Raw genomic sequence first — 24,914 nt, 5'->3', positions numbered from 1 at the left:
GTCCCACTTCCTTTCATGAATGCTAGGTGGATCTTGTGGCTGCAGGTGTCCAAAGATGACAAAGGAGTGAAAAGCCATGTTTTGGGGAAAGAGGCATGTAAGTCCTTTGTGGTTTGGTTAAAAATGTCTATCAGAGCTTTTGGAGTGTTGCAGTGCTAAATGCAGGATCCATTTTTTATGTTGAGTCATGCAGTTTACATTGAATCTGGAGTTTGCCCATATGGAAATATTCAGAGATTGGAGGAGCTTCTTAATGGGAGGGAATGATGTTTGGATTAGAGCTTGGGTTTGGAGGCAGTTACAGCTTAACTGGGGCTGGCTTCTACCTCCAGGCCTTGACTCAAAACAAATTTAGTCATATCTGACTGGTCTTCCACATCAAGGAAACACCTGCCCAGCTCAGGGCCCTGTGTTTGGGTTGGCAGAGGTGCTGTCTTCTGCTCAGGGCTGGCTCCTCTCACACACACTTGTGCTGAGCTGAAGAATCAGCAGGTCTATAAAGCAAGAGAGAGCTTGTGCACAGGTTGTACTGACCTGTTCCAGTTCTTACCAGTGCAGTTTGGTTTTTGGCAGTGAATACTGACCTCCCTCCAGGTACACGGCAGTGTTTGTTCTTTAATGACACCAGTGTTGTTAAAGCTAAGGGTAGTGAGCTGCACTTTTCATTGCTGATCTTGGTTGACATTCAGCTAGAATAAGCTTTAACATGTTAATGGCTTAACCTTGCAGGCTTTGGGGTTAAGCACCACTGATATTTGGGGTTCTTTCTGGCTTAGATGAGCATTTTTGTGATGTAGCCCTAAGTTTTGTCTGCTGGACTGACAGGTGTGGTGAAAAGCAGACGTAAAAGGCCTGAGGAGGGCCAGGTTGAAGGCCATCAGAGCTGCAAGACAAGCCCCAGGGAAATACCTTGTTCTGACTGTGCTGTGGTCTCTGCTTTGTTTGGCATACACAGGTGTTCCCCTGGTAATTTTAGCTCGTGCAAAACATGGTTTCATCTTTGTACCGTGGGGGTTGCTGCTTGAAACAGAACAGGTGGGTGTGCAAGAATTCAGGCTGACAGATGAATGAACCATCTTTCCCTCCAGATCCCTTATACTCCCTTTTAAAGCCCATTTACCTCATGCCCTGGATTTGGCTGTGGATGGGACAGCATGAGGTAATTTCAAACAGTCAAGGTCTTTGCTAATTTAGGTCAGCTTTTACCAGATCTAAAACAGATACACTTGTTTTTTTCTTTTTATATTTTTTTGAACTGTTTTCATCCATTTCACAGTTTGTGTTGCTAACCTATCCTATGAATGTGAGATTCATGTCTGCACAAGCAAACTAGTCTGTAGTCTCTGCTGTGTCAGTAAAGAGAAATGGAAGAGAAATCACTGCTCTGTTTTGGAATGTACTTAGTGATATGTCAGGCTGAATAGCTGTTAGGAAATGTTGAAATGGGGAATCCTCATCCTGCTGCTGTGAAATGGGCAGCGGGGAAACAAACACTTGATTCTGTTCCTTGAATGACTTTGTCCTCTCTGTCTGCTGATGCCTTTGTTATTATTTTAAAGGGGGTTAGTGGTGAGAGCGTGCTGTGTGGGGCTGAGGCAGAGCTGCCCCATCAGCTAGAGTTGTGCCAAGGGCAGTTCTCTCTTCCCAAGGTGGGTATCCTGACCCCTCTCCTCTCCACAGCTGCTGAGCATATGTCACAGCCCAGTGGGGCTGGACAAGAAAAGGCATGGGAAACTAGCTGGTCAGAGATGAGGGCATGCATGGTCTCCATACCCCCCTCCTTTCTGCCAGCTTTCACTAGTGTTTGGATGAAATGGAGGATTTCTTTGGAGCATATCCCAGGAATCTTCTCTGGCAATTGAGAGCAAAAGCTGCTCAGCCAGATCCTCTTTTGGGCCATGAGATTTGCTGTTGCAAGGCTCCATTTCAAAATGATAGTGGTGAATGGTTGGTAGCTGCTGCCTGGGTCTTCTCCCAGGAGGGGAGAGACATGGCTGTTCTGGAGGGGGTTTGATCATGGCATGATTTGGAGCAGAAATAAAGAGCTGGTCTCAGGTGCTGTGATTTGTGCTTCCTCACTGCTGTGCTTTGAACCCTCTGCCTTCTTCAGAACAGTGAAGAGTAACAGATTTGAAGGGAGCATTTTCTAACAATCAGGTGATTCTATCACAGTAGGAACTAAAACTGCCTGAGAATTGGGCTGTAATTTCTTATCTCAGTCCATAAGATGTTTCTTTTGCCCCAGCACAGCTGGGTGCAGAGAAACTTTATGGGCTGAGAAACAGATTTGGGTTTCTAACCATTTGTAAGGTACAAATCCAGGGGTTTTGCAGCTCAAACATTGGTGCTGTCAGCCTGGATTAAGCTAATTTGCTGAGTTGCACTAGTTAATTAACAGACCTACTCAGCAGTTCTGACCTCCAAACTTGCCAGAATGGGGTCCCATAAAAAAGGCTTGTAGGCCACATAAAGTTACAGTTGTTCTTTTAATTTTGGCAGCTCCTGAGGGTATCAGATGTCTGTGCATTCTCAAGGTCTTCTACAATACTGCCAAGGGATGTGCCCACAATCACAGCTTGTGATAGGTTTGGGATGAGGATGGACTAGTAGCCTTTGATTCCCTCTCATCCATCAAACCATGTGCTGGCATTTTTTGCTGTAGTCTGATTTTGAGTAGGCAAGGGAGGAGTGAGAGGATCAGCATCTATTTATGAAAGGTCCTAAGGATTAAATTTTTTACAGTTTTACCACTTTGATTATTTTCTTTCAATGTCATTGTTATGGAAAGGAATTCCTGTAAATGCGAGTGAGGGGACTTTGCTGGACATAGTCGATTTTACAGATTTTATGCACTGATTAGTCTGGTCTCCAAGATCAAGGAGTGCCTCTGGTTTCTCTTCCTTTTGCATTGCAGCTTCAAAGGCATCATTTGTTTGTTGCCCAAAGGGGAGGCTGAGTGTGAAATAAAGGTCTGCAAACTCTGAAGCACTTCAGTGTTTACAGATGTTTGTGGGAGAAAAGTGCTGCAGCTTAAAAAAACCCACCAGTTGAACATAAATACAGTATAATCACAGATGATTAAATGTTCCAGTGGAGTAGAGCCTGGGATTTTTTAACTCATTTTGTTCTCCCTGCGGTGTCCTTTAGGAGAAAAAGCTTATCAAAGTATTTGTCATCAGCTGATCGGGTTTTTTTCCCCTGCTGCTATAAATAATTGCTGCCTCTTTTGTTTTCTAGAGCGAGTACATTGCACCCTGTGATTGCAGAAGGGCGTTCATCTCTGGATTTGATGGCTCTGCAGGTACCTTTCCAGAACTTGGGTTCTTGCATAATTCTCCTATAAAGAAATAGTTCCATTCATGGCATAGAGGCAGGATGGAAAAGGAAACCTATTCAGCTTGTTTGGACTGTTTATTCCCATTTCAGCATCTGTAGAATTATGTCTTGGCTACCCTCTGGAATTATGTAATATCAGCAGAATAACAAGTTTTCAGAAAATGTTTGACCCCTAAATGAACCTCTCTTAAAGTAAAATCCTGTTAACTCTTTAATGTGGTGCTTATAACCTGCGGTCATTTCTTTTGATGTGCAGCCAGTATGAACAGATTTTTATGTTGCCCATTTGGGCTGGGTGAATAGTAGATGGACTTTAGTTGGCCTTTCTGTTTAAATAGAGCCAGGGCCAGAAACACTGCATTTGGAAACCGAACACTGTGGAAAAGTTTGCTTATCTTGCCGAGACAGGATGTTTTCTTGGCTGTAGGATAGGTCTGTGTTTCAAGAGACCTAGTTTTTACCCTGGCTGTACCCTAAGCTCTGCAAATTAACTCTGCTTTGTGGTTGTTGGAAAGTCACTTTAGTCTACTGAAGTCTTTTTTCTCCTCTAATTGTAAATCAGTTTAATAAATACCAGTACCTATGTGTTTGGAGGGTCTGTTCATCAGTTCCTATGAGCTCTGGGATCTCATGTGGAAGGTGATAAATCCAGTGCTGTGGACTGCTGTTAATGGCTAACATGAATCCTGTATGAATTTTGTGCCTTCTGCATGACCTCTTCATAACCTTCCTCTATAATTTGTGCCCTTGCTATATACTTGGAAGGTCCATTTTCCCAGCCTAATGCTCAGCAAATCAGTGAGGTTTCACTCAAGGGTCACCTTGTGTTTCTTGCTTCATCTTTTTGGGCTGAAGCAGCTGAAAATGTGGTTTGTGTTGGAGTTTGGTAGAAGACAATGAATTCATACTTGGAAACTCTGTTCTGGTAATCTGGGCTTCAGTTTCTGGTGACAGAGAGTATGATCAAGATGCAGACTCAAAGGACTTGGATTCAGTTTCTGTTCGTGCCATGGTTTTTTTAGTATTGCCAAGAGCAAGGCAGCTCGAGTGCCTTGCTGAGATGTCACTGCCCCTCAGCTGTCTGCTTGCATCCCTCCATCTGGAGTCACTGGAATGGGACAGACTCTGGAACCAACAGAAGTTTATGTTCATGTTTCCTATTCGGCCATCTCTGCTAGAGCTGTAACATTTGGGAAAGAGGTGCAGCTGACAGCTGGGAGTGATACTCATGATACTCATGTATGCTCTGCAGGCCTAGTATCAGCTGTTCCTTGTGCATGGCCAGAGCCCAGGCTTCCTCCCCAGAAGAAGATGGGATGGAGTTTAGGGATGCACAGTATGTGTTACTGTGACAACAGCCAAGTGGAGACCACAGTCTGTTACAGAAGGTTTGGAAGCCCCATTTACTCAGTTCTACTGACTGCTGAGGTTTGCTTAAGTCAAATTCATCTGAGGCAATTCATTAGGGTGCATCCTTGTACATACTGTCTCAGATAGGATTTGGAAAGTCATAGTTCAGAGGAGACAGTGAGTACTGAAATAGGACCAACTTTTGAACAGTGAGCAGAGGTGCCTTTTAGGGAATTAGAGTGCATTTCAGACACTGTCCCTGCTGTCTGTATTTCTGCACAGTGTCTGCACACTTCTGAATCACTACACCTTTCTACCTTCCTGCCTAGGTACTGCCATAGTCACTGAGCAGCACGCGGCCATGTGGACTGACGGGCGCTATTTCCTGCAGGCGGCACATCAGATGGATAACAACTGGACACTCATGAAAATGGGTATGCAGGATGCTGGGATACTGCTCCACTGATAAACAGAGAACAGTCACAGGCTGTTCACAGGCTGTTCACTGTTTGGTCACTTCACACATGTACAGTTTGGGCTCTTGGGATATCCCATCGTGCAGGGACTTAGGGACATCTTGGATACGCTGCTCCTGCTTTAGTGTCCTGTGATGACTGTTGCCGATGGGTTTAGACATTCGTTACTAAATGCATTAGTTTGGACTTTTTGCATAGTGTGGGAACGTTTCAGTGTGACTGCTTCTTTGAACCTCTTTTTCTTTTTTAAATCCTCTAAGGTCTGAAAGATACGCCAACTCAGGAGGATTGGCTAGTGAGTGTCCTCCCAGAATGTTCCAAGGTGGGAGTGGACCCTTTCATTATTCCAGCTGGTTGGTTTTACTTTATTTTATAATTCTGGCTTGGGCAACTATATTCTGGCTCTTTGCTTCTCTGTCTAGCTGTTGTATGATGGTGTGCAGCTAAACATGTTCCAGCCCAGATGGGATGGTGGGTTAAACTGTTACACAAAACAGGTTGGATTTTGGTATAGGCGTGTGTCACGAGAGCTCCACAGCAATGGATTGAGTACAAAACACAAGAGATGAGAACTGCTTTCTAGGCTTGCAGTGACCTTACCTGAAAAGCAGAATCCCGATCTACCTCCTTTTGTCTGTGCTTTGGCTTGTCATAGGCACTTCAGTACAAAGCTGCTGAATGCCTTGGCCAGCATGTGAGCAAGAACACCCTGGCAAAATCCACGCTGCTACTCCTGCTTGGTGGTCTCAGCATCTCTGCAGCTTCCCCTGTAGGAAGCACAGTGAGAGGTACCATTTATATCAGAGTACATATCTATTTGTGCTTCAACACATGGGGCCCAATGCAAAGGTCACTGGAGGCAAGGGGAGATATTTGCTTGATTCAGGTGGGCTAAGGATCCATCTCCTGGCTCTATGGAAGCTTAGATGTAGCTTAGATCTAGCATGGTTCTTCATTGGAGTAGAGGAACACCCTTATGGCAGCTTCTGGGCTTCTTCCAGGGACTTTTGTCCAGGACTGTGACTACTCGCCAGCACTGGCTGCAGTGATGTGTTTGTATAACTGTGATTGCAATAGATTTTGCCTTTTTTTTTTTTTTTTTTTTTAAGGGAATGGGAAGAAGGAAGAGTCTGGAAAGAAAAGAGGAGACTCAGATTCTTGAGTCTGCCCTCTGTGAACAGGGCTATTGTTGAACCCGTGTGTGTTCTTTAAAGCCATCACTCTTGACTTTTTTCCCTTTGTCAGACCAGTGGAAGAGGATGTCCAAAGTCTTGAGAAGTGCTGGCCATGACCTTGTGCCTGTCAAAGAAAACCTGATCGATACAATCTGGACAGATTGTCCTCAACGCCCCTGCAAGCCTCTCATCGTGCTTGACCTGAGTTACACAGGTGAGAAGCTTAACTCCCAACAGACCTGGGTTGTTTCTACTGTCCTATCCCCCTTCTGCTTTTCTCTTATAAGGTAGTGAGAAAAACAGTACTGCAGCACAATATGATCCACTATGAATAGGTCAAGAAGATGATTGAACCTCAGCTAACAACCCCTTTGTCCTCAAAACTCTAAATAACCATTTGCTGGAAGTTGGGTGATTTCAAAACAAACCATGGGTGTCTGGAGGGCAGCTTGTTTGAGATCGTTCCTATCACTTAATAGAATGGAGTGAGGAGCAGAAGCACAGTGTGTTTTGGGTCCCTTCACAATCCAGTGTGTTGGTCTGTGTTTAAGTGATCTTCCTCGGTAAAGTTAGTAACTGTAGCTTTTCATGCTATGTTTTGCAGGGGTCAGCTGGAGAGACAAAATTACAGCCCTCCGTTCAAAAATGGCTGAGAGGAAAGTCATGTGGTTTGTGGTAACGGCCTTGGATGAAGTAGCATGTAAGTCTTTGCATGTCCTTTCTCAGTTCTTCCTACAAAGAAATGTTCTTCCTGCCTTGGAAAGGAAGAACCATGCCAGGGTGAGAGGCAGTTTTGACAGACAACTTGTTTGTGAGACATCGATTAACTTGTGTATCAAGTGCAGTGGTGATAACAGGTCACAAATAGTGTGCCTGTATTTCTGCACAGTGCCTTATTACACCAGTGCAGCTCCTGAGAACCTTTTTAGCCCAGGAAATGCCACAAATCACCTTTGAAAAGCAGCCCAGGCAAAGGGAGAAGAAGGTTATGTGTAAAGCCTGAGGCAGTTTGATAGAAAAAAAAGAACTGTGAGGTTTTCTGGCTGTAAAATATCCTGATGCTGCCTCACCCAGTGGAAAGATGGAGACTGTTTTCTGCTGTGAAGTCTGGGCTATAAACAAAGCAGTGCAACATGTGGCTTTGTATACATAAGGCAAGGGTGGGGTACACAGCATTCACAGTCATCTTCCTAATTGTTACAACTTCTTAAGCCAGTCTTTACCTCTCCTGTGTTCAGCAAATGCTTTGGTTAAAACAAGTAAGTCTGGGCTCAACTTGTGTTTCTTGATCATTTCAACCTAGGGTCTTACTGGAATCCCCTCTGTGTTTGGGGCCCCAGGATGGCTAGGTCATCATACCCTGGCTCTCAGCCCAGTGTGTAGGAGGGGAGAATGGCCACAAAACAGAGTGATTTCCCCAGAACTGCTGTTTCTAGTGCTGTGTGTCCTTTGTGCAGAAATCACCAGTGCACAGACTGGTGCAGTAGGAACACAGCACTGGCAGAGTGTCAGCGCTGATCTGAAAACGTAGAAATGCAGGTGGTGTGTTCCCAGCTCCAGCACTGCCACTGCCACATCTCTGGCGCTGGGTGAGGCTCTCCTGGATCTGGGACACCGAGCAAAGAGGTGTTGTGAAAGAAGTACTTTGGAGAGTGGTGAATATGACTCCTCCCTGGGGAGGCCTGCATGAGCAGAGATTGTGTGTCTCACCTTTTCAGGCGCACCTCCAATTAAATTAATGATAAATTGGTGCCCTGAAGTGGTTTCAGATTAAATGTCTCCAGGAAAGCCAAGCTTGGTTATGAATCAAGAGTTTTAAGATGGACCAGAGAAGGTCATGAGAGAAGCTCATTGTCAGGTGCCTGGTTGATTTCTTATCCTAAAGAGGGAAGGGGAGAAGTTGTCTTTAATTTTATCTAATTCAATTCACTCCAGACAAGTTCTGGGGACAGAAAGAGAGCCACAAAGGAGACTGTTGCCTCCTTATTGCATTGGGAGTCGGCTGAGCAAGGAAGTTTGTACCCATGCTGTAAAGAGTTCTTTGTGGCTCTTTCCTGCATTCAAGTGACCTACTCCTTCCCTGGAGAGAATTAAACTCTATTTTTACTTTCATGGCAGAATTTGCACAGTTCAATGAATACAGTGCTAGGTTGTGATTTAGGACATGTTGGTTCTTTTCCCAGCTGTCCTGCTGGCTGGCCTTTTTGGCTTGAGTAACTCATTTCAGCTAATTGGATACCCTGGAGTTTTTATTTGACCCTAAAATCAGGAGTTTGGAGATGCTGAACATGTACTTCCCTTCTTGACTTTGTCTGGAGTTGTGGGGGATAAAATCTTTGTGAAAAATAGCTAAGACTATACAGTTTGAATCTGAGATATTGTAGGCACTCAAATGAGAGGCCTTTTTGGGGTATTTTGTTCTTGCCTATTGTGTCTTGCTCTTCCCTCAAGTATCAAAAGAAGGACTGGAATGAAATGATAACTTGTAACTTTGAAGATTTCTGGCTGTTAAGAGGTGGGCTTTTATTGCATTGCACAGACCAGAAAGGGTCAGACGCTACTTTTTGTACACGTATCCCTGTCTTTTTTTGACTGTATCTGCTTTCTTCCAAGCCAGCCCTCCTTTAGAAGTTAAACACCAGTTTTCTTTCCCTGAGTGTTTAAACTGCAGTTCTGGTGCCATCTCCTGGCAAAAATTTAGGATTGCCTGGAAAGCAACAGGACGTGGGACAACTGGGTGGGAGCTGGACCCACGGCCTGCAGCTGTGACGTCTCACTGCTTGACTGTGTTTTGCTGAGATTATTTTTGGCTTTCTCTGATGTTGCAAAAGACAAACCAGGACTGTGATTCTTGGCATTCTTATTTTTCAGGGCTTTTCAACCTCCGAGGCTCTGATGTTGAGTACAATCCTGTATTTTTTGCATACGCCGTCATAGGAATGAACACAATCAGGTGCTTGTATTCCCTTCTTCAGTTCCCCAAGATTCATTCTTCTGTGGGAGAGCTGTTCTGGCAAAGCACTTATCTTTTGAAATGCCTGTGCTGGAGTACCTTGGTGTCCTTTCTGAGCAGTTTTGTCCTCAATGTTAATTACTCTTCTGCCCTGATCAGAGCTAGAGAGGCAGTCAAGAGCTCTGCTGTGCTCCTCAGCACCTTGGCGGATGTGCTGAGTGACCTTGGACATGATGGGTGACCCCTCTGTCTGTCACCCTGAGATAATGTGGAGGGCCCTTGGAGCTCTGGGTGAAATGTGAGTAAGAGCCAATGCTGGCCTGGACACTGGAAAACTTTTCACTACTGTCTAATTGCTGAGTCACTTCAAAACTGCAGGGACTGTGTAGGAAAGTTTCAGGGCTGGCTTATGACAGAGGGCTTCTTTCCTGTGACTGCCCCATATATTGAGCCTTAGCAAGCAAAAGTCTTTTAGAGGCATCTACAAGCTGCCGCCTAGATCCATCTAAGGTGAAACCTGGCTGGATGAGTACAGGTTGTTGTGTGAAGGTTGAGTTGAACTTTTCAATTCAGTGAAAGTGAGAACAAAGTGATACTTAGAACAACACTAGCTTTTCTATTTCCAGATGTTGCACTTAAAAATTAGACTGGCTGTTATGTGCCTCTGTTACTCTCCTATTTCAAGCACAGTGGTAAGATGTAGCCATTTTGAATGTATCATACAAAAAAAATGCTATCAGCTCCTTTCCTCTCAGCAGGGTGGCACATCTTAATTTTGAAGCGGGATTTAAGCTGAGTGAAGGCCAGTGGTTAAAACAACATAGGACACAGTATAACACATAATTCATGAACTCCTTTCTCCCTGAAATGTTGCCAGAAGGGTTTCTCATTCCTTCCTTAACTCCAGCCACTGTCAGATGTGGTCCCACTTACTTGTTGTATCCGATTTGTTTCTCAGGCTTTTCATTGATGGTGACCGGATGATGGACCCAGCTGTGAGGGAGCACTTACAGCTTGACTCCACCCTGGAACCTGAGTTTAAAATCCAGGTGATGCCCTATGGATCTATCCTGTCAGAGCTGCAGGTTGTTGTTGCAGGCCTCTCACCCAAGGAGAAAGTGTGGCTCAGCGACAAAGCCAGCTATGCTCTTACTGAGGCCATTCCCAAGGTCAGTGGCTCTTGCAAGGGAAAATACTTTTCTCTGCTCATCCTGGTTAGGAATGGTGTGAATGAGGGCAACTGACCACAGTTTCCCCTCTGCAAAGCACAATGCAGGCTGGAGCTTGTGCTGAAGGGATCCAGCCCTGCTGAGGTATTGAGGGGTTGTTAATCCTGGAGTTGCTCTCACTGGGGCTGCCCTTCTAACTCGCTAAGCCGATTTAGCCAAAGAATTGTCAGCTTAAGAAAAAACAAGTACAGCGAGAGAGGGGAGGGAGAGAGGGAAGAGGGTGAACTCGGGTCATTCTGACCACGGGTGGAGCATCTGCCTTACATGGACCAGCAGTAAGAACTGGAAACTTGCAGAAATTGAAAGTTGAGCAGGACCTCTGGGAGGGTGTATTTGGCTTGATCTGAGTGTCTGAAGGTGGTTGCCCTTATTTAGTTCAGTAGCTTGAGGATATCAGGCTTGTACCGAAGGCAGGAGGGACAAGGTGACAGTCATTGCAGCAGGGAGCCTTGTGAGGACACAGATAACCTGCAGGCATTGGTTGTCCACACAGTGAGTACATCTGCTGAGGGACAGTTGTAGCAACAGAATAATTTCTGTTCAGCCATACATGCTATATCTTGCTACCCTTGTACTTGAATGTCTGTCTGGGACTCCCACAGTCCACCTAATATTCCAGTAGCCATGAAAGGAGATACCTGGGGAAGAATACAGCAGCAACTATGGACAAATAAGCTGGTTTCCATGCATCTTGTGTACATCTCTTGTTTGCCAGAGATCACATTCTCTGGAATGCCATCCAGTTTACAGTGATATCCAGTAACTAACAGATACTGTGAATAAATATTGTTTTGTGAGTCTGTGGAGGATTCACGATAAACTTGTTCTTTTAACTTCACCGTAGAAAGCCCCTTGCTGTAGGTGTAGTCCATGATCTATTCCCAGCTTGGGTTAGTTGCTGTAGATGATTTATGTAGAGCATCCCGTCTGACCTAGATTAAGGAATGTAATGAGTTGGAGTGACATTATTTACCCTGTGAGCTCTGGAAATTTTGGCTGATACTGAGTCATTACAGTGCTACATGCCCTCTGTATGCAATGGGGAGAGTCCCTGCCTCAGGGAGCTCTGTGCAATAGAAAGCAGAAGAGGAGGACTGAAATGTCTTGATTAAAAACCACTTAGAGAGTCACTGAAAGAGCCAAAGTTTTCGTAGTTCCTTTCTGGCTCTCCACCACTTCACACCAGCTGAGAACTGGCCTGCAGTGCTTTGAAGAACATTAGTGCTGTAAGTCCATCTACTGTCTGTCTCCATCAGAGCCAAATATTGACACTGGCAAAAATCCAGTCCATTATTAAACACAGATCTGCAAACCCTTTATAGATTTGCTTACAGCTGCATGTAAATATGCTTTTCACTGAAGATTAATGGAACTACCAGTATCTGTAAAAGGCAAGCCAATCCAAGACTCTGACCATTTATCCTGTCTTTGATAAAAAGACTTTCCTGACTTTTTTGTCAGGAAAGTGATTTCTTTTTTACTTTGCATTCTGACAATTATGTCATTGTCTTGCTGTTTTTAGGGCTTTGGAAATTGCGAGCATGTAGGATTTATGTGAAATTGGTCTTTGCTGAGGGTCTACCGTGCCTTTCCATGAATTTGAGTGATATCTGTTTGTATGCTGATGCATTGAAAATAGGAAAAAAGCGTGTTGCTTGGGCTGTGCATCTGTAGTGCTCATCCCACCTCCTGGTATATGATGGGTAGAGCAGAGAACTGTGGGGCAATAGGCTTGGTTCTTCTTCCTTCTTCTGATGCCAAGTGTGATGAGGCTTGGGCAAGTCACCTCAGCTGGTGTATTTCTGAAGACTTGCTCAGAACCAGCCAAGCATTCCTGCTAATCTGAGGACAGCTGATGTTTGGGGAAGTGTGCAGTGGTAAGGGATCAGTTACTGGCTCTTAATGCAGGGTCACCCCATCCAGGCACAGGAAAGCTTTGTCTCAAACCACTGATATAAGCTCCTTTCAGAATGGGCAGCATGTAAAGCTCAACTTTGCAAAGGTCTTCCATTTTTCTTGAGGCCTTGATGTGTTTGTCAGAGCTGCTGATCATTAACAGTGGTGATGCTCAGTGCTGGAGGAGACAGAGCCTCGCAGGGCCAGCCAGATTCAACTCCAGTGCTTGATACCTGGGCTGGGCACCCTTTGCTCCCTGCCACTTGAGGTTGACAGTCAGGTAACAAGACAAGGTGACTTTTAGGTTTGTTTCCACTGCCCAAGTTCTACCGTAGTCTCTGGGATTTCTCACTGGCTGTCTCTGGGCCTTCAGTGTACATCAGCAACAGGAAACCTATGGTTCAGACATTTATTTATATATATGGTATTGAGGATATCTAGATCTTCCCCCTGCTCCCATTCATTTTACACAGACCAAAGCTAGAATAAGTGAGGAATGACCTAAACAGGCTTAGTGTAGTGTTGATACTGTCTTGTGCTTGTTTGGTGGTGTAAGTAATGAAATAATATCCACCTTGATAGAATACTTTGGAATTATTGTCACAATAATCAGGGTTGTCTGGCAGTATGAACAGTATGGACTCTTTAGTTCTTTGGATTTCCCTGTGGCTGTTCTTCCTTCAGTCAGGGACCGTTTTCTCCTCTTTACTCCCCAGTGCACTTAGCTGAATACTAGCAACCAGTATCTCACTGCGCTGAAGGGTGAGAGAGGCTGCCAAAGTACAAATTGCGGCCAAGCTGAGTTATTAAATCTGTAGGATTATGTAGTCTGACTAATCCACAAGTAATCCCTGTCCTTCTGCTGCAGGCTTACCGATACCTCACCCCATATACCCCCATCTGCATTGCAAAAGCTGTGAAGAACGCGTCGGAAACAGAAGGCATGAGAAGAGCACATGTAAGTGAAGCCTTGAGAGTCTCCTTGCACATGGCGACAGGTTTGCTTTATGTTTAGGGAAAGAAATTACATTTTCCTTTCAGTTTTAATGTTATGGATAAAAAGCAAACAAGAATTTGGATGACAGGATAAAAAAGGCTTTCTGTCAGACATCCACTGCTGTTGAAGCAGGTTTTTTGTTTGTTTTGCATTCCCTTGAAGAACAACATTTGCAATAGTGTGAGGAAACAGCCTTGCTCTGTTGGAAGACCACGCAGACTTGAGAAGTGTTGTTTGGAGTGTGGGCCCTTAAAGGGATGTTCTTTCCCCTTTGCTAGTTCTGTTTTCTTTGTCAGTGGAGTCTTAAAATTGTTATCACTTGAATAAACAGAGCTTAAAGAACACAGAGACATTCTTTGACACATGGTGCAAAACACAGGCCAAGATGTTCAGAAGCAGCCAGTGTCCTCAAAGCTCTCTGTTATTGTCTCATCATCATGACATTCTGGAAACAAGGTTGATTTCCCAGGAAGCTTCATATTTTCAAGCAAAAAAGCTGCCTGTGAAATAGGTTCATGGTGGGGCTGAACTTTTCTTTCCTGTTAATTTTTAAGCAGCAGTTTTCACAACAGGAGAAATGTGCCAGTTAAAGCAGGGTTGGCAATTCTGGGCTTGTCCCATATTTTCTTTTAGGTTCTTGGGAACTGTTACTTTCTGTTTCAATGCTTTTTTTCTCCCTGTTAGTTAAGAGGAAGTAAAAATAGTTGTACTGAGCAGAGACACTTTGTCACTTGCCATCTGAGGACAAAGTTGTGCCTTGCTCTTGTGCATATGCCTCCTGCTTCTTGCCCCTGCATGCTACAAGCATGTAGTAAAAAAGGAACAAAAATGGGGGTCATCATGCAAGAGAACCAGAAGCTGTGTGACAGAGGCTGTGTGGTGCCCATGTGCCCAAAGGACATGTTCCTCTGTCACATCACCAGATGTGTTGTGTGGTTACCTTCTGCTATCTGAAATGCCAAATCGTGTGTGTTGAAGCAAAAGAGTCTTGAAAGTCTTGAGTGAGGTAAAGCCAGTATTTGCTGACTACTTGGTAATTCTTCATGGTAAGATATGTCCCAGCAGTAAACCTTTATTAATGTTTATTTAGCTGTCCAGATACATTTCTGGTGCTTATAATAATTACAGGATGCAAAAACCTGAAAATATCTCTTAGATCATCTATTAGTTTGTGTTTTGGAAACTTGCAGGTTTGTCTTGCATCAAAACCTGTTTATACTGGGGCTCGATAAATCTTTTTTTCCCCTCAATTCCCTTTTCTTGTGCTTATTTTAACATAGATTAAAGATGCTGTTGCCCTGTGTGAGCTCTTTAACTGGCTGGAAAAGGAGGTATTGTATTATTTTTTTAACTTGAAGGTTTTATTGGTGTGTAAAATTATTCATTGGCATAAAATTTTTGCTAGTCTTTATAGTGCTCTTGCTAAAAGTGGGGAAACAGCTGGGAGTTCATCTGGTGGAGTTTTTTTGGGGTGATTCTTTTTGGTGTGGATTTAAATAATTCTTTTATCTAAGGCTGAATGAATTTTTTTGAAAACATGCTCCCATTCATTTTACACAGACCAAAGCTAGAATAAGTGAGGAATGACCTAAACAGGCTTAGTGTAGCGTTGATACTGTCTTGTACTTGTTTGGTGGTGTAAGTAATGAAACAATATCCAGCTTGATAGAATACTTTGGAATTATTGTCATGATAATCAGGGTTGTCTGGCAGTATGAACAGATTTGGCATTTATGAATGGAGAGGTGTAGTGGAAATGGGATAAAAACAAATTACTTGTGTATTCACTGGTTTAGAAGTACACAGTGAAGGTGCAGGCTGCTCAGTGTTACACAGCAGCTTACTAAACTGTGCTCCTTCTGTGCTACTGCATGTCTGAGTCCATTGACTTTATTTATGGAGATGGCTTGATGACTTCCAGAAGGTGCCTTTTTACATGTCTGAGTACCTCAAGAAGTCTGCCTCAGGGGTTTGAAACATAGCTCCTGCCCCCTTTGCCTGTTATCCTGGGGAAGTTGTGTCACAGGTTTTAATTTATCAAACGCCTAAAGTAAAATTTAACATACTTTGTTTTTCCTGCAACTGCTTCCATTTCTGATTTAAAAGCATAAAATTTCTAATACCATTTGGAGAGAACTGTTCAAGCTTAGTGTAACCTGTCTGTGAGGTGATGTTGCCTTGTGAGATGTTAGCTCTGTACATATCTCAGTGAAGTTAGTGCTGCACTAACTGCTCCCTAGTCAGGATTCAGCAATCCTGCTGTGACCATCTCTGCTTCCTGCTTTTCACATGCCCTGCACAATATTGCTAGGTTTGTGTTTGTCATTACTGAGGAATGAGGACAGAAAACCTGGAAAGAGGACCCTTCCAGACTGGATTTCATAATGCACAGACAAGGCCCAGTGCTTAAGCATATAGCATTTTCTTTGCTTGTTGGTGTACTAATTCAACCCATGTCTTTGCCCACTAGGTTCCAAAGGGAACAGTAACAGAAATAATAGCTGCAGACAAAGCAGAGGAATTCCGCAGGTAAAAAGTAAATCCACTCTGAGGAAGTTTTCTGGGTGGAGTTTTTATCCTTTGTTTTTTATTCTTTAGAAATCCATCTCACTTGCAGGTATATTTTACCTGAGGACAAACCATTACTACAGGATTTCTTTGAAAACTTGAAAGAGTTGTGAAGAATTGGGTCTCTTGGGAGATACAAGTCCCAGCCCACTGGATCCTATCTGCTTTTCTTTTGAGATAGCAATGAGGAGTGCTGCAGGTTAGGACACTTAAATACAAGAGAGTTGCTTTCTTACCACAGAGGAATTGATGTAAAAGTTAGATTTCCTCCTCTTCTGATGGAGAAGGAACACCATCTGTATTGAGAGTTACTCTCGTGTGTAGATCAGCAGGTCCTCTAAATGCCTTTGAGTAAATAAGTAACAAAGTAGAAAATGTTCAGCACATCTTTTCCCTGGGTAGTTTGGGTGGTGAATTTTCTATTTCTAAGGAAAGAGTAGAGATGAAAAGCAGGTTTCCACGTGGTTGGGAGAAGAGGGCTTCAAATTGTACAGTTCTTCTACCTAAATGTGCTGGACCAGATGGCTTTCATGGCCAAGGGGAAGGCTGAAGTGATGTGAAATTGAGGATGGGGCACTCCAGGTGCCCCAAGTGCCTGGTGTGCTCCTCTCACTTATGCTGTAGTGATCACAATCTTTTCTTTCAGTCAACAGAAAGACTTTGTTGAATTGAGTTTTGCTACCATATCAAGCACAGGTCCAAATGGAGCCATCATTCACTACAAGTAAGAGAAACACAGAGTCTCCTTTCATCTTTCAGCAAACAGAGCTGGAATGAGTGTCTTGCTTCTTCATGGAGTCATAACAGAGTACTCCAGGGAGATGCTGCTTTCTGTCTTTCTTTATTCCACAGTTACTAAATAAGGCTCTTTCCCTGCTGGCAACATGCATGTATTGTGATGCTGATCTGCTCAGGACCATAGAAAAGGGCTATTTTGGAGCTAGAAGTCTGGGAAGGACAACTATAAAGTGCAAACTGTTCTGAAATACATCTAGGAACAGATGTTGAGGGTTTTGCTGGAAGAAACAAAGCCTTTCTCTGTACTGTAGTGCTATTTGCAGTATACAAATACTCCCTCAGTATGGTCCTTGGCTCAGCATGTGTGGGATTTCCATCACTGCCACAAAAAATCAGAGCCGACACATCCAAGCTTGCACTTAATATAGTTTCTGAACTGCAGATGTGGGCTGGACACCTTAAAACTGTGGAACAAAAAAACTTTGTGTTTAACTGAACAGGCCAGTTCCTGAGACCAACAGAACGCTGTCTGTGAACGAGATCTACCTCCTGGACTCAGGAGCACAATACAAGTAAGTGGGATGAATGGGTTTTCTGCTCCCAGTGACCCCCTGCAGGGTCAACTCACAGTTGCCTTGGCAAGCAAGGCAATGTATAGTTTTGAGCAGGACAGCAGATGAGGGCTGACAAGCCTTGCTGGGGTAAAGGACAAAATGTCAAGGTGCAGTTCCCGTCTGAGTCCCATTCCCATTGGGATGGGAGCTGTGCTTTAGCTGCTGGTGTGTTTTTCTGTGTGTTGCAGCTCTGCACACCTGGCACACTTGTGTTAGAATTGCTATAACAGGGAGCAGGCCTGACTGCCCTGGCTTAGCCTTGGACTGCCTACACAGCAGCCTGCACAGCTGGGTGAGGCACCTACCCTGCCAGGATCTGCCCTGGGGGCAGATTTGACTGATGTTAAAGTTAGAACAAGGTGAGGCAAAAGAGCAGGACAGCACTGTCCTTTCCAGAGAGACTCATCCCAGTGGCCACTTGGATCTTAAGTTTGCTTGTGGGAAGGCATCATGGTTGAAGATTCACTCGGTGCTGTTTTGACAGTGCCATTCAGTGGCCTCAGTTCCTTTACTGTGGAACTGGCTCCACGGAAAATGAGAGAAGTGATGTTTTTAGCCAGTGTAAATAGATGAGAAGTGGCTTGTTCAGGAAGATACAGGACAAGCCTGGCTTCTCCTTTGAGATGAGCTTTGTCTTTAGAGCTATGCCTTTTTGTTATGTCAGTCAGGAAGAGCTTTGAAAAAGAACCATACAGACATCCTTTGATAAGATTTTTACAAGGAGATCTTTTTTCCTCCCCTCTGATGGCCTAATTAATGATTTCCTTAGTGCCACTATGAAAAGCAGCCCTTTGAATACAATATAATCTGGACATCAATGGCACTTACCACAGCATTGTGACAGGGATGCTTTGCTTGTCCCTGCTGAGAAGTTAAACCGTGAGCTCTTTGTGACCATGGCCTGTGTGTGCTGGGGAAGAGCCCAGGGAAAGGAGTGAGTGTCTCAAAGAGAACTCGTTATTTCAAGAGCCATTGTGTTTTTGACAGCAGGCTCAAAATGCTGCTTGTAGAAGGAACTTTGAGCCAGTTTCTGACATCTCAGACTAACCCCTATCCAAATGCAGGATAGTTTGTAGAAATCTTAGCACAAGACATCCTAAGGATGAAAGGGATATTATACCCTCTTACACTTCCCTTTCCTGAGAGGGTAACCGTCATCTGTGCGTAAGTGTATATTTTTAAGCAGTTGATGAATCATCTTCCATACAAATAGGCTAAATTTGGCCTGTTCTCAATGGACAGGTACCAGTTGCTGAACCTCAAATTAGCATCATTTTTATGAGCAGTTTAGATCCTAATTTGTGAGAAGCTTTGGGATGCTTATGGTTGAAAGATAACAGTTTGAACCGTAAATCATTATTGCCGCATCTAGGGCATTGTGTTCAGGAATTTTTGAGATTAAGAACTGTTACATCATCAGGCTTGTGTAGCACAGAGCAGATGACTTTATGAGATTGGTTGGTTTGCTGCAGTGTGACTGGATTTTCTGTGTATTCTCACTTTGATCTTTCTTTTTCCCACATCCCTTTGCTTTCTGCGTCTTTGTTTGCCTCTGAAGAGATGGTACAACAGATGTGACCAGGACAATGCATTTTGGCACACCATCAGCCTACGAAAAGGTAAGTTGGCATCTCAGTGTGCTTTGTGATCTGACCCTCGTTATTAGAGATACTTAAATTAGTAATGTGCCCTCTTGCTATATTGTTGAAGTGCTTTATCAAGTATCATTTATTTACTAGTATGTGACAGCATTTGGATAAAGACTGAAAAGGAAACTGTCCGACTTTGGACTTTCAAAATATAAAAGTGATTTAGAGAATTGATACTTTTTTATCTTAAAATGCACAATTCTCATCTGCAAAATGACATGGCTCCTCTAAGAAATTATAAAATCAGCAGGCTGAGGATGAACATTACTGGCTTGTCCAACATGGGAGTTAGGGGGATGATATTTAGTGCAAAGCTCAGTATCTTATGCAAAGCTCCAGTTGGTGTGTACCATATAAAAAATCAGTCTCAGACTTCCCTGAGAAGGTCTGTGTTGGAAATTCAGCAATGTAATTTTGTTTATTTTAAATTGCTTCTTTAATTAAAACTAATTTCATCATTATAGTTCACTTAGTGACAAAAATATGCTGTAGGGTATGCTCAGGAAGTAAAAGTACAGTCATAAAGAAAATCAAGCATGTAGGTCAGACGAATCCTGCTGCTAAACCTGCTGCCTGAGTTTATGACGCACTTCCATAATTACCGGAGAAGACTCTTCAGAGTAATTTAAACTTTCTGCTCGTGGTTTGCTTTGGCATTACCAGCCACAGGAGAGCATGAGCAAGTTTTTCCAGATCCTCCACAATTTGCTAGAAGATGCAGTCTTTCTTTCTATTCCTGGGGAATACAAAGTTTTGGCTTTCCCTGTTTACTTATGGCACACATTTCTTTGACAGGAATGCTTCACCTATGTCCTGAAGGGACATATAGCTGTGAGTGCAGCCATCTTCCCAAATGGAACCAAAGGTGGGTTGGTGAGTTGGAGTGTTTTGACCACAGCAGTGACCTCTGAAGAACCATTAAGTTGTCTGAGAAAAACATTATGATTGACAACATTATGTTTTAGGCAAATGTTGATGTAACTCTCTATTTCCATCACAACAGTTTGGATTCTAGATTACTGATGCCTTCTCTCTCATCATCAATCAGTGCTGGAAAGTCTGAGGGGGAAAGTCTGAAGGGTGTTTGAAGTGCTCTGGTTCTAGGGTGATAGTGACTTTGATCAGTCAGTGGCACTCTAGCCCATCTGTGGCCTTTCTGTGCTTGGAGGTTGTCTTTATTCTTTACTAATGGCCCTGTCAAAGCAAGGTCACTTTCCAGCTTCAAAAGGACTGTCTACTTCTCTTCCAGTTACTGTGAAATCTCTTGTATCTGTGGCAAAATGACAAACAAAGGAGCTGTTTTGATTTTGTGCAGGAGAAGCTGTGACATACATTCACCTCTGGTGAATTTGTTGCAGAACTATTTTCTGCCTGGTCACACCTTGTACAAAACCACTTAATTTTATTTTCTTCAATTTATATTCTTGGGTAGGCAAGTTATAAAACCAGCTGCATAGGGATATGAGAAACCCAAACTGAAACTGAAGGGTGGCTGAACTTGGTATATGGGCTTGGTGTTCACATACAGGTAACATAAATTCTGTCCCCTCTGGCCAAAGCAGTCTGAAATGGTTGGCCATCAGGCAAGAAGTTTGGCTGATTAGTTCACCAAATACAATTGGTAGGTCTCCTACTTTGAGTTTAATTAGTGCAGCTCCCTTTAAGAAATGTACTGAGTTCTCTGTGAGACACTTAACCACTAGATTCTTTCCTGAAAACACCAGTGGAGCAAGCAGCAATGTTTCTGTTACAGACTATCTTCTGAAAACCTCTGTAACAGGAGAGAGCAAGGCTCTTTAGCTGAGAAAGGGCTTGAATGTCAGACTTGCCAAACCCACCGAATAACTTCTAACCATTCAATGACTTAAATTTCTTTGGTTGGTTGCGGGGCTCTTTGAGGAGGTGATTGTAGGTTTTTTTGTTTGGTTTTTTTTTTGTTTGATTGGTTTTTTGCATGTTTTCCAGGTTTGAGCCTTCAGTGTGATTATCAGCTTCTTTGAGGGAGCCTCACTTGATTAAATTCTCTCTCTCTGTCTGTCTACAGGTCACCTTCTAGATTCCTTTGCCCGCTCTGCCTTGTGGGATTGTGGTTTGGATTACCTGCATGGGACAGGACATGGAGTTGGCTCTTTCCTAAATGTACATGAGGGTCCTTGTGGCATCAGCTACAAAACCTTTGCAGATGAGCCCTTGGAGGCTGGCATGATCGTGTCTGATGGTATTTAGCACTGGTGACTCTCTGGTTACTGGGGGGGGATGACCAAGTTCATTAAGATGCAGAGGGAATAAATTTGATAGTGGTGTAAGGGAAAGGTCAGATCAAAAGTTCTGGTCCTGCCTTCTTGTTATTTTAGTTGTCATTTAAGCTCTCTAGGTAAAAAGCTTCCTTTTAGCTCTTTCACCTTTCATGAAGCACCTTTACAGTCAGGTGCTGCAGTTCTGCTTCCTGCTCTGTACAGTGCAAACCTCAGGAGACCTGTGCTCCTGACCAGCCCGGCTCTGGCATGCTGTGGAAGAACTGGCTGTGGTACAAGGTGGACACCAAGCTTTCAGGAGCTAATCCTGTCTTTGCTATGGGCTATTTGAGGCAGCTGTTAAATCTTTACATGCCTTATTCTTCCAGTAGTAAATTAACAGCCTGCTCAGAGATCTACTTTCCTTCAGGGGTGCAAAGGCCTCTCAGGGAGTCAGGGGAACACTCTCTATAAGAAGTGTTTTGCAGAAGGGGTTATTTACCCACCTGCCTCTCATAAAGACATCAGCATTTTCAGAGTTTCTGGTATTTGGAACACATGTATTCTGTGCTCTCTCTTGACTTGCAAGGAGACTCTCTGAAGCTCGAGGGCTGTCTGTCTTGTTTCTTCTCTCTTTGAGAACTTCTGCTGTCACCTTGCTCGGGGCTTCCGTGCAGGCTAAGTAGAGTCAGAAATTTGTTTGCCTCTGTGGTTTCTTGATGTCAAGATTGCTTAGTGACTTCAGTGGACTAAAGCCATAGAGGGGAAGTTTGGCCATAGGGAATAAGTACTTGTACAGTGCAGCCATGTGGCTTAGTTAATTACTGTCTGTTTCTGCAGAGCCTGGGTATTATGAAGATGGGTCCTTTGGGATCCGAATAGAAAATGTTGTCCTTGTGATCCCTGCTGAAACCAAGGTGAATGACCTACTCAAGATGCACCTTTCTCCACAACTTGCTGGTTGTAAAACTTAAAGTACTGGAACTTGAAGTGGGACCATGCTGCAGACAGTTGAATCCTACTCAAGATTCCTGGTCTCCAAAACTCCACATTGGTGAACACTGATTTTAAGTCTCCCTTGCTAATGGGGACAGAGAAGACAGTTATAATTCTGCAGTTTCCATATGTTGAAATGTGTGTGTGTGAGTTGGTTTAAAATGTTTTATATCTGGATATGAAAGATCAGAAGCATCTTATTCAGCCCATTGGAGTCATTGCTGTAGGGTTGGTTGATGTTCTTAAGGTGGGATTTTCCTCTCTGGTAGAGAATCTTCAGTGGCATTCGAAACAAAAGTACAGACAGATTTTGACACTGTAGTTGCCTGCCTGGCTGGGTTATGCTTTTAGAAATGCCAAACTGAAAATGATCATATAATCATCAAGCTAAAGTCCTGTACAGCTGTGACCTTGCAGCTGTAGAAAGGGACCTTAGAAAGGGACCACTGAAAGAAATAACTAAGGTTTATATTGAGATTCTTTGTTTGAGCTGGAAGAAAAATGCTACTGTAAGTTGCTACTCTCTCATCTGAATGTTTCCTGGGTGGTTCTGTAGTGATGACACAAACCAAGGAGCAAGTGTGATCTGGCTGGAGCTGTTTCTAAAACTGTACAATCCCTTTGTCTTTCTGCTGCAGTACAATTTCAAAAACAGAGGGAGCCTGACTTTTGAACCCTTAACCCTGGTTCCAATACAGACGAAAATGATTGATGTTAATTTGCTGACTCAAAAAGAGGTGAGTAAAACAGGTTTGCATTGCCACCTTTTCACTGGAACCACCTTGTTCTACAAGGACCACTGGTCTCTGTTCCATTTCACAGATCTGCAGAGCAGTCCTGAGCACTGTGACTTATTTTTAAACTTTATCTATCTTTAAGTGGGAGGGTGGACTAAACAAGCTTTTCAGAGGTCTGTCAAATCTAAATTATTCTATGATGAAGGCAGCAAGGATCCTGATTATTGGGTTGTTTTGGTAGTTCCTTTGATATGATATTTACCACTATCATCTCTTTTCCTACTCCTGCCTTAATTTGCTTCTCTCGGACTATCATGCTGTGTCCCCAGGGACTATGTGATGACTGTCCCATCATGTTGTCTGTATCTGCTTGTGACCAGTCTCATTCAGCCACACCCCAGTTCAGTACCTGAGCAAACTTCTATGATACCTGCTCAGCAGCATTTATTTCCTGAATAGCTTCATACTCTAAAATTTCTGTTTAGGTCTGTCACTACCTTCTTGTTTCATCCTGGTTTTCTACCATACTCTTTATTTTGCCTTGACACATCGTCCTTTTCATAATTATAGCCCTGTTTGCATTTCCATTTGCTGAAGGGGGCTGTGAAGGGTACCAAGATCTGCCCTAGGATTACCTGTTCAGATCAATAGGGCAGTTTGTCCCTCAGGAGTGCATTGTCCATTTACAATTTTGCAAAGCTTATTAAACTGTGCCGAGGTAGCTATTTGGACTTGCTGGAGGCAGTGATTTGCAGAGACTTTACTTGTTAGCTGAACTGAACCTTGGCTCCTCTGAAAACCGAGGACAAATTGCTTCAGTTCCTACCCTCGTCAAATTTGCAAGTCACTTCCATATAACAGAGGTCTGTCTCTTTGGGACAGGATTCCATCCCAGCCTAACAGCTCAGGCCCCAAGAGCACAGGGGCCTACAAATGTCTTTGGCTGTGCATAACTTGTAAGGACATGAAATCTTCTGTGTTTATGCTGAGTGTCGTACCCCTCCCTTTCTCTAGTGTAACTGGGTGAATGACTACCATCAGAAATGCAGGGAAGTAGTTGGAGCAGAACTGGAGAGGCAAGGCCGGCACGAAGCTCTTCGGTGGCTCATCCGGGAGACGGAGCCTCTTGTCAGAGTGCAGTAGCAGCACAGTTGTCTGCGGCGTGCATAACACCAGGACCACTCGGTGTCCCAATAATCTACATCTTCTTGGACCTTGGCACCGCTGGGAGGATGTTCTTCAATTAACCTTTGGAAATCAGGAAGGGATTTCATGTAGTGTTTCTCACCCTGCAACATGTGTGGGTAGTGTGGGGGTAAGGAGGGTTACTGTCTGAAAAATTTTTTTGGCGGGGAGAGTTTGAGCATAGAAAGCAAACAAAATAAATGAGCACATTGCCTTTGAAACAGGGGTCTTATTTCAATAATGGTTCTAAGAGGCAATACTGGAATATTTTATACTGTCTGGTTTTTCACTGTGAAAACTCGGTATTTTTGCATACTTGGGTTCCAGTTGCTAAGATGTTACACACACAGCAGGACTGATTACTGAATAAAAGATTCCAACCCACTATTTGCTCCATCTGCCTTCTCTTGCAGTCAGTCACGTGTTGGGTTTGACAGCCTGAAGAAGGGCAAGAACCCGATCGTTCCACCCTTACCTGTGCATCCAGCTCAGACAGGGAAGAAATATATATATAGGACTGCCTTGTGCCAGGCTCTGGGCAGGTGTTATGGAGAGGCCTAGCAGGAGCAGTCAGTTCTGCTCCGTGACAGATCCTGGAAGGATGTGGAGACACTCCGCAGAGGTTTGTGTGCACAGAGCACCCGGGCCAGTGCTTCTGTCTATTGTTAAGGCTCACTGAGTGCTTGTATAGCTCGTGGCAGGGCAGGATGCGTGGGCAGTATCATGGAATTGCAGCTCTTCCTGGACACAAAGAAATTATTAGTTAAAATAAATAAATATG

At 43.7% G+C, this 24,914-nt stretch overlaps 1 protein-coding gene across 3 annotated transcripts in view; it reads left to right on the top strand.

Moving 5' to 3' along the window:
- The window catches only part of XPNPEP1 (X-prolyl aminopeptidase 1), a 31,312-nt gene extending 6,796 nt beyond the window's left edge, over window positions 1–24,516 (top strand). For all 3 annotated transcript variants that reach the window (XM_064663268.1, XM_064663270.1, XM_064663271.1), the window contains exons 4-21: window positions 3,238–3,305; window positions 5,020–5,120; window positions 5,423–5,515; window positions 6,408–6,551; window positions 6,942–7,037; window positions 9,209–9,290; window positions 10,249–10,459; window positions 13,284–13,373; window positions 14,693–14,743; window positions 15,883–15,941; window positions 16,627–16,704; window positions 17,219–17,290; window positions 18,891–18,951; window positions 19,777–19,846; window positions 21,026–21,199; window positions 22,056–22,132; window positions 22,850–22,948; window positions 23,963–24,516. In XM_064663268.1, the coding sequence (XP_064519338.1) occupies window positions 3,238–3,305; window positions 5,020–5,120; window positions 5,423–5,515; window positions 6,408–6,551; window positions 6,942–7,037; window positions 9,209–9,290; window positions 10,249–10,459; window positions 13,284–13,373; window positions 14,693–14,743; window positions 15,883–15,941; window positions 16,627–16,704; window positions 17,219–17,290; window positions 18,891–18,951; window positions 19,777–19,846; window positions 21,026–21,199; window positions 22,056–22,132; window positions 22,850–22,948; window positions 23,963–24,091 (1,755 nt within the window). In that variant the 3' untranslated portion in view covers window positions 24,092–24,516. The remainder of the gene's footprint in view (window positions 1–3,237; window positions 3,306–5,019; window positions 5,121–5,422; window positions 5,516–6,407; window positions 6,552–6,941; window positions 7,038–9,208; window positions 9,291–10,248; window positions 10,460–13,283; window positions 13,374–14,692; window positions 14,744–15,882; window positions 15,942–16,626; window positions 16,705–17,218; window positions 17,291–18,890; window positions 18,952–19,776; window positions 19,847–21,025; window positions 21,200–22,055; window positions 22,133–22,849; window positions 22,949–23,962) is intronic.
- Window positions 24,517–24,914: the final 398 nt, after the last annotated feature.

Source organism: Pseudopipra pipra, chromosome 8, assembly GCF_036250125.1.
Source record: "Pseudopipra pipra isolate bDixPip1 chromosome 8, bDixPip1.hap1, whole genome shotgun sequence".
NCBI lineage: Eukaryota > Metazoa > Chordata > Aves > Passeriformes > Pipridae > Pseudopipra > Pseudopipra pipra.
Note: the sequence above shows the minus strand (reverse complement) of the source record. Positions and strands in the feature narration are given on the sequence as shown.